Source organism: Somniosus microcephalus, chromosome 4, assembly GCF_052327205.1.
Source record: "Somniosus microcephalus isolate GS21.2 chromosome 4, FLI_Smic_1.0, whole genome shotgun sequence".
In the NCBI taxonomy this organism is placed as follows: Eukaryota; Metazoa; Chordata; class Chondrichthyes; order Squaliformes; family Somniosidae; genus Somniosus; species Somniosus microcephalus.
In genome coordinates, this window is record NC_140990.1 from 245,633,370 (window position 1) to 245,642,215 (window position 8,846).

An 8,846-nucleotide genomic window follows, 5' to 3' on the forward strand; every position below is an offset into this window, starting at 1 on the left:
CCTGAAATATTATTTGATTGTCTAATACGTCATTTCATAATCCTGTTAAACTGTCTGGATTCGGAGAAGCTGTAAGGAGGAAGCAGTGCTTAGAAAAGGCGGATTCAGATACGGAGCTGCCATTTAAGCAGACCATATCGCCAGGTTGTGAATATAGCTGTTCAGCATTTTTCTCAACGTTGGCTGTTTGATTTAACAATTTCCACCTATTGTTAAATTGTTTAACATCGTTTTTCAAATTAGCGGCAATATATTCCCCTTAGTTTACTCTACACATTCACAATGTTATTTGGGTTGTTGAAGAAATAATACACCAAGTCTGATTGATGTCTGTGTTGTATATTACAAAACCTTTGTTTCGGCCCCATTACTTTGCAATTTCGTGTATTCTGCACCCAACAAATCCGATCAACAAGTTTAAGCGAATATACTGAGTAACGTCTAACAAATCTCTCCAAATAACGTCATTGGAAAGTGATTTTTATTTATCTTGTACTTATTACGACAAGAAAGTAACGCCTTAATCTTTGAAGCGAGCAATAATCCAAATGAATTTACGAGTGCAATGAGCTGTCTTGTATTTAAGTCACTAGTATCTTATTTAATTCCATACTTCGACATTATGTTTCAGATATATGACCGCAACAAGTAGAACTTTATCGTTCGTAATACTTACATTATTTCAGTTAATTTCATGTTCATCCCTGAAAGCCATTACCACAGACCTCGATTGCTGGGCTGGGCCGCGGAGCTGCAGTGCGCCGCCATGTGGCTATTTGCAGAATCAACCATCGCTGGCAATGTTAAGAGTGTCAATGTAAACGCTCTTTGCTGTTTTGTCACTTTTTTAACGAGCCTAATCAAATTATAAATGTTATGGGTAATTAAAGTAAGATATGCAGTAAAATCGTACTTAGATCAGTATTGTGCGTTACAAGGATACAGAGAAAGTCGAACGGTCAGACTTGCATTGGAAATTTCAACTATTGAGTCGTAAATTACAATTCCTCCCATTTCCATGGTAACCGGGACACTCGTGGGTGATTGGTATAGTGTATAAACATTTGATGAACATTTCTGACTAGTTCAGCTCGTATGTGAATAACCTGTATGAAAATATATGTTTCCTATAATTTAAGCGCAGGAGAACAAAGGAGTGTTCGTAATTATTTATGTTGTGCAAAAAGACTTTGAAAAGTATTGCTGAATGAAACTTTTGAAAAGCACAAATACTCAGTTAAAATAGAGACTTTTTAAGGAAGGGCCATTTTTCACATTTGACTGAATGTGTCCTTAAGCATGCGCACTTTAGTAGAATGTTTTAGATGTTGAAGTTTCTGTTTTACTTTAGGAGGGAAGCTGCAAGAACAACCCAACAGCCACCAGGCGCCTATGTCTTCAAAAAGGTTAAAGGTGATGACCTTGACATTATAGAAGTTCAAAGGCAACATTATAAGAATTCTCTTTACAAAATATACTTTAGTATGCTCACGAGGCGATGCTACATTTTCAGTATCACCCTGGTCTTCCTTAAGTTAAACAGATTTGTTTGATATAATGTATGTGAGCCCCTGATTTTATTTTATTTTTTCAAAATGTTGGACGTTATAAATTTAATTGACTTTGTGTTTTTCTTCCTTTTTAAAATCTTCTAGTCAGTCCTATTTACTTTGATTTCCCTCGATCCTTTTGTTTGGTGTATAGTGCGGAAGCCTTTCTTAGTGACTGGAAAGTGTAATAAGTCGCCATTAAGCTGTTTAGAGCAGTGAACTTTACGATGTTGTCTAGACAGTTCAAGGTTTTGTAAACAACAATGCTATGTCATGCGGCACGGAAATTTGGTAATTCTTTTTCGAAAAGAAACTTAAGCGTTTTGAGAAGCTGTGTTACAGAGACACCGAGGTGAGCTTCAAGTTGTCATTTTTTATTTATAAGTAAGTGCTCCTCTTCTGCCGGAGTTCAGTTTATTTTTGAATATACGCTGCCATTTGTTTTTTTCTTACCATACAATCGAAATAAATTCATCAATTAATTTCCAGATATAATTATATTTAATTGAAATATGTAAAAAGCAAATTGCAATTAGCTATCATGTTTACAGGTAAAAGATTAGGCCAACATTCGGCGTTGCCTTTTAAACAGAAACATTCATTTGGGTGCGTTCATTTTTGTATTTTAGTATACTAGGAATTATTTCTTAAATGGCTAGTCGTGCAGACGCATAATACACGAGCCAGGGACAGTAAACTGCAACATAAACAGAAAATGCTGGAAATGCTCAGCAGGTCAGGCAGCATCTGTGATATTTCAGGTTTCCAGCATTCGCAGTATTTTGCCTTTTGTACAGTAAACTGCAGTGTTTGCTTTTTATTGTATTTCAGAGATCAACAATATTTGTATCATTTGAAGCCATTGGTGACATTCTGTATTAGGTCTGCTTAAATAAACTCAAATAGTCTTTCTTTTTTTTATTTACAACATTTCATATAAGGCTTTTATTGATTTGAGTAAAAACACATTCTAACACGTGGCTACCATGAAATGGCAACTAGTTTGTAACCTTAAAACAGAATTATTACCATTACAACTGCTTTAGACATCTCTAGCTACGGTATGTTATAGTTAACTGATGAAATACAATGGAAAAAGTAAAATAATAAATATGCATTTCTTCTTTTCATGAGAATACACACAACTTGAACAATTTTGGTTAGTTTGGCTAAAAACAGCAAAAGAAAATATTATATTATCTGATTGACCCATCGCTGTGAACGAACGATTGTTCCATTTCAGCCCTCTATTACCCCAGTTTATTGTTTAAAATGAGCACACGGCTCCCTTTTGCCCTGAATATCCCGCAGAATCAAGCTTCTTCCGTTGGAACTGAATAACACAAATGCTGAGGTAAGAATGTTCCTTAATAAACATGTTTCCAGCACAACCGTGTCACCTTAAATCTGATTCAACGTCAATCGTAATAAGGACAGTGTGGTTTCCACACAAGAACGGCAGAACTGTTCCCTCATTCTTGCAGTCCCTCCTTGTGTAAATAAATATCGACTAAGGCAATGGAGAGTTGGTCGAAGAGAATCCATCAGAGGAAGCTGTATTCATAGTCACAATAAAGGGTTACCAGTAAAAAAGTGCAGGCGGTCTCTGCTAAGTTTCTTTTCTTTCATCCTTCGATTCTGGAACCAGATTTTGACTTGTCGGTCGGTGAGGTTTAACATTCTCGACAACTGCAGGCGTTTTTCTTTGTTTATGTAGACATTGAAAAAAAACTCTCGTTCAAGTTCCCGGATTTGATATTTGGTGTAAGGACATCTTTTCTTTCTGGATCGCAGGGCAGCTGATGGAAATATGTTAAAACATAATGTTACACATTATCATAGACCAACAGATGTGTTCTTACTTTCTTGCACTTAGTTAAACTAAACGTGGAACGATGCAAAAAATGTTCGTGATTGACTCTTCTAATATACCCTGATAGCACTATTTATTTCTCCATAAAGTTTTTTTAATGAACATATTTGATTGCATTTTCTTTTATGACTTTTGTTTTTGTTTATATACATATTGAAAGCAACAGTAACAGAAAACATCACACATGAAACCTTGCCTTGTTGGTATGAACGAAAAGTATTTGCAATGAATAAAAACGGAAATACCATCCGATCAAAATGCAATGACATTACCGAAATCATTGCAGAAAGTTAAAATCGACTATTCGGAATTTTGCAGATTCAAAAAGCCCACCTAAACTGATTTCCCATCGTAAACAACCTTTACAACTTTAAAGCAGATCTTATAGGGTATATAAAATCCTTCGTCTGCTTATAAAATTTCACATAAAATCTGTGAGACAAAATGTGTTGGCCCTGTATTCTAACCCCGGGTTACTACTGCACCTACTGGATAGGCTGCCTTTCTCCGCCGCACTGTTACCGGAGGATTCGACGGTGCTCTTTTCGGTTGGACTTTCTTTCTCCTGGCCGGAAGAAACTTTATCAGATGCTGTGATACTCTGGCACGTAGACAAGGACTTTTCGGTCAACTGTTCATAATTAGAAGAGTCAGAAATCCCATAGGCTGTCTCAAAAAATTGATCAAAACCTTGAGGAAGTATTCCATTCCTGCCAACTGTGGTGTAGAAATTGCAAGATGGATTTGAGCTTCCACGCTGACTGTATACAGTATCATTTTTAAACAACATTCCCGGCCTGGTCGGTGGCTGGATATAGTCCCTATGCATTATTTCTTCTGCAGAGCAATAAGGAGCATAGTTGCCCCTGTAATGCCACTTAGTCGGATGTTCTAACCCGTAATCTCTGAACGACACTTCTCGGACAGGTTGAACCTGGGCTAAGTTAGAGGAATAAGGAAATGTCATTTGGCAAGAAGTGGTCTGCGGTAAAAACGTTGACACTGACGAGAAATCTGGGGCTGAAACATAGTACGTGCAGCTGGGTAGATACATACTCGAGGTGCAGCTACTGCGGTCTTCAAACTCAGTCATGTTTTGTTTTCGGGGTTGCGAGGACGAATTAGCAGGATTGATGGCGTTAAACATGCTCCATCTATTCTACTCTAAAGGCGTATGAACGGGGTCCGCGAAAGAAAAAAAATTGGAAACGTAAGCTGACGTGCAATTCATCTTGATTGATTCTGAGGGTAAACGAGTCATGTGATCCAATGTAGAAATTACCATATATCAGTTTTGGTCATTAAGATCCATCCTTAGGAACTCGTAGGTAATACTCTCGAAATGAGCCTATCGGTTTTTAGGCGCTGCAAGGTCTGTCTCCCAGTTCCAAAGATTTGTGCTCTGACTAAAGATAAAACAAACACTATAACAAAAATGTAATTTACACAGTCTGTCAAAGATGCCTTTCTATTTTTGGAAACTTGAAAAACATCACTGGTGTTTCATTAGCTGTCCAGTTCATATTCATAATATAAAGCCATATTCTGCCAAACAGGCAGAATGTAAATATTACATTTTAAATATTATGCATTCCACGGGCAGCAATGAGGATTTCCAAGCTATTTTGTGTTGGTGAACCAAATTAAAAGATACAGACTAAGCTATACTTCAAGGTCGGATTGATGTGTGAATAGAATTTTCATTATGTCTCATAGTAAGGAACTTAAGTGGAATGTATATTAAAGTAAAGGACGATAACGGCACTATTCACTTAGGTATTTTGAACACGGTGATTTCTAGCCGTTCCCTTCAATTTATAATATCGAGGTTGGCACATTGACAAGAATATGCAAATGGTAGCCATTCCCTACTGCCTAACTTATTACGTTACATCTCCAAAACGATTTTTCTTCATCAAAAACTTATGATCGTATTTGGAAAAAAATATATTATTGTTTACATTACGCAAAGTAATCGTCCAGTGACCGTGTGGATTTGACGCCATATTCAGTATAAACCGTAAATATGTAAATTAAACAAGATTTTGAAGTTTAAAGCACCACTTTTGTACTAACATCAGAATATGGCTGCACTATAATATTTAGATTATTCCCAAAATACCAGGATTTCTCGATCTGTAATTTTCTCACTGCAATGTCAAAAATTCATATTCATGATTTGCATAAATTACAAAATACATATTTGCAAATAAAGACGTATGTTATTGAAGCTGGAAAGTGATTTCGGTACTCTAAGAATTAAAACAAGCGCATTTTCTAGTTATTCCGTAATCTTCCCCATTCTCAGAATTTAGATAATTCTTTTCAAAATAGATTAATTTGCATGAAGGTGATTATTTGAAAAGTGCTTGAATCTACATATGTGGACTGTACTCTGCCCTTTTAAGTGACAACCACACAAGCGAAAGTAAAACCAGCGGATGCTTGTAGGTAACTGTTAAATCCCAATTGATTTAAGGGGGAAAGAGCTTCACGGGGAAAATAATCCTATTTAATTTAGCCAAAATTTCTATTCATGTACATATTTACTTTTATAATTTCATCAAAGAATACATATCATTATCCATACGACCAAACAGCACGTTGTTGTACGATCAATATTTGTTTACTTTTGTCAGATTAAAATACACAATTTATTATGTCGGTATCTAACCGATTAGAACAAGATTCTGTATAATCAACTCAAGTAATCTGAGGATAAATCCCAGGTTCTACTTCCCCGAATGAAAACCTAATGGAAACGTGTATATTGTTGATTATTGAAGAAGCCATTTTTTGGTTGTAGAGTAATTTTCCTAAAATATAGATTCAAATGAATGATTTGAAAGCAACAAATGGGATTCGTTTGCTCCATTAGCACCAAACTTGAACACACATATATAAAATGTGATATCCGGTCGTTGTCAACATAAAGCATGTGACAATGTATTGTTTTAATTAGTGAGAACCAAAACGCAGTGTTGTCTTTGTGCATTGTAAAATAATAATGATAGTTAACCTCATATTAAATCAAAGATTGAAATCTCCTAATGTAACACAACGGAGTGATCTAGCCTGTCGTCAGTGGTCACTGATACAGGAACAGCACGTCGAACATTATTCCTGCACAATAATTTGAAATGCGACGCCCCTATCTAACATATACTCATGCAATTTTAAATGTTGTGTTGGAATGTAATATTTCCTTTTTATAATTAATTAAAGCATCATCAGTTGCGTGTTCTGTTCATAGATTATAGAATTCGCTTAATTAATATGACTTTTGTTGTTCCATATAATAGCTGTTAAACTTAAATGCACTGGCAATGGTCTCATGTAATTTCCAAGAATTAACTGTTACAAAAATACATATTAGTACAAATTGGGCATCAAATAGCATTAGTCAATGATGCTAAAAGATCCGGTTCAATAATGTGGCAATAGCCGTAAATAGAAAGGGAATTAAAGGTGTCCTTTGTTCTCGTCTCGTGTTCAGATGACCAGTTCGGCCTGTTTTGAATTCTAATTGTCGACAAATACCTAAAAAGCTGCTTAACGTTGATGAGGAATCAAATGCGGTTCTGGTATACTAAGCCAAGGGTTTTATAGTATATAAGTTAGGATGATTATTCTCTTACATACAGGCAACAAAAGGCGATGTACGAAGCAAGTTTGTCGGACGTATTTTTTTCTTACGCAATTCTTCAAGTCGACGATCTGCTGTTTCTCGTTGACTTCCCTGGCAACATTTTAGCTTCTTCTTTGCTTTTTTGCACTGCACGCAACATTAAGTATTCCGAATGTGAAAAAAATCTCATTAGTCAAGCAAAGTCCACGATCTGTAGGTAGGTTAGACTTGTGCAGTCCAAAAAGAGACACTAACTTGACCTTAACTTTGTTATGGCGCCCCCAGTATCTGGAGAACATGTACAGACACCGTCTGGCAGCTCGACCCATAAAAGTGAGATGAAAAAGAGATTCCGAGCAATTCGACGTAATGTCGGACAAATTCCCAATTGCAAATACTACTCCAAATATAATAACCTTGTTACAACAATATATTTCGATGCTACAGCAATTTACTTTAGTTACAATAATCCAACAAATGAATGTAAATAAGAGCCTGGAATGATGTGCCACATTATTTACACTTGCGGTATAATACACACGGAAAGCATTCCGAAATTCAGCACCACGCTCAGGGCTGAGCACTCCCCAAAACGTAGCAGCAGCCGTTAGAAAAGCATAGCGATAGTCACTTTTGGTCCGTTTCTAATTCCATTTGGAAGTCAATTCACAGTTCCGAAATACTGGGGTCTCTGTTTTTAAATGAATACTTGAACTAGAAGTGCAATCGCGGTAACAACGGTAATATTTTCAATAAATGCCGATGCATGGTTTCATTGATTTTAAAATATATCTTACATTTGGATGAATATGCATTAAAATATGTAGGACCTTCTAGAGTCTGGTACGACATACGTAATTTCCTACGAATTGGTGGTTGAATTTGTTTCGAATTATTTTCTAACGTGGCGCTTGCGGACGTCCTTCTTGTGTTCGGTCGAAGCTCCCTCAGAATCATTCGCCCATACTGCAAACCTACGAGGCGTTTTTATTAGATTACAGTGTTTCTAAAACAAGCTCATCAGATTCAATAGATTCGATAGATTTACGCTAATTCTACTTTAACTTTCTAAAAAGTGAGCAATGTATTTGTAAACTACTGCATGCATTCGTTTTAATTGAATTTAATAGCAGAAGTATGTACGATTTTATGCAAACGTTTTGCAAACTTAGTGCAATGGAATTTGATGGAATCTTTGAACATTTAAATACATATTTCACGTCGAGTGGTTATGCAGGAACCTCTAGTTCAGAGTAGCCTAGTTTAAAGTATTCTCTTCCATAGCACCTGTCTTTCTGAAATGTAAAAAATGTCTCGACAATAATAGTAACCTTTCTTTTCATTGCCACGGTCCAAACAATGTAGGAACGTGTTCTTGTATGTAACGTCTGGGCTGCAGATATCTGCATTTCTTTCATGTACTTGCTACAACCATGAAGCCCAGGGACTAGGGACATGAAAAGTCGCTTTGACACGAGCCAATAATTGAATAAAAACCTGGGATCAATTTAATTTCACTAAAATAATTTTAAATATGTGCGTGCATTGTTTGCACCGCAAGTCTCATTTACATATTTTGCCAGAAAAAACTCTTTGAATTTCATAAGCATGTTTTCATCGCCCCCAGACCTAATTGTCGACATGTTATCGTGATATATTTAAGTCCCATGAAACGTTGTTCGTAAATCCCAAACAGGTAAAGTCAGTAAAATGCTCAGAATGAAATATTTAATTACATTTAATCTGAGAATATATCTTTGCGTTGATATAGTTCAATAAAGATTCTTAAAAGATT

At 36.0% G+C, this 8,846-nt stretch overlaps 1 protein-coding gene across 2 annotated transcripts; it reads right to left on the reverse strand.

Moving 5' to 3' along the window:
- Positions 1–1,935: 1,935 nt before the first annotated feature.
- Positions 1,936–5,263, reverse strand: hoxd11a (homeobox D11a). Of its 2 annotated transcripts, none has more exons than XM_085986110.1 (2): positions 3,946–5,263; positions 1,936–3,349 (listed from the first exon to the last, which is right to left on the reverse strand). In XM_085986110.1, exons 1-2 carry the CDS (start codon positions 4,568–4,570, stop codon positions 3,117–3,119), a joined length of 858 nt encoding a protein of 285 aa, XP_085842236.1. In that variant the 5' UTR covers positions 4,571–5,263; the 3' UTR covers positions 1,936–3,116. The 2 variants fall into 2 exon arrangements, with proteins under 2 accessions (XP_085842236.1, XP_085842234.1); XM_085986108.1 differs by having other exon boundaries at positions 1,938–3,349; positions 3,913–5,258.
- Between the last annotated feature and the right edge of the window lie 3,583 nt (positions 5,264–8,846).

Coding starts and splice junctions, on each gene's coding strand:
- hoxd11a (XM_085986108.1), bottom strand. CDS start 4,570: ATGTTTAACGCCATCAATCCTGCTAATTCGTCCTCGCAACCCCGAAAA. Junction 3,350..3,912: donor GGAGAAAGGCAGCCTATCCA/GTAGGTGCAGTA, acceptor TATTTCCATCAG/CTGCCCTGCGATCCAGAAAG.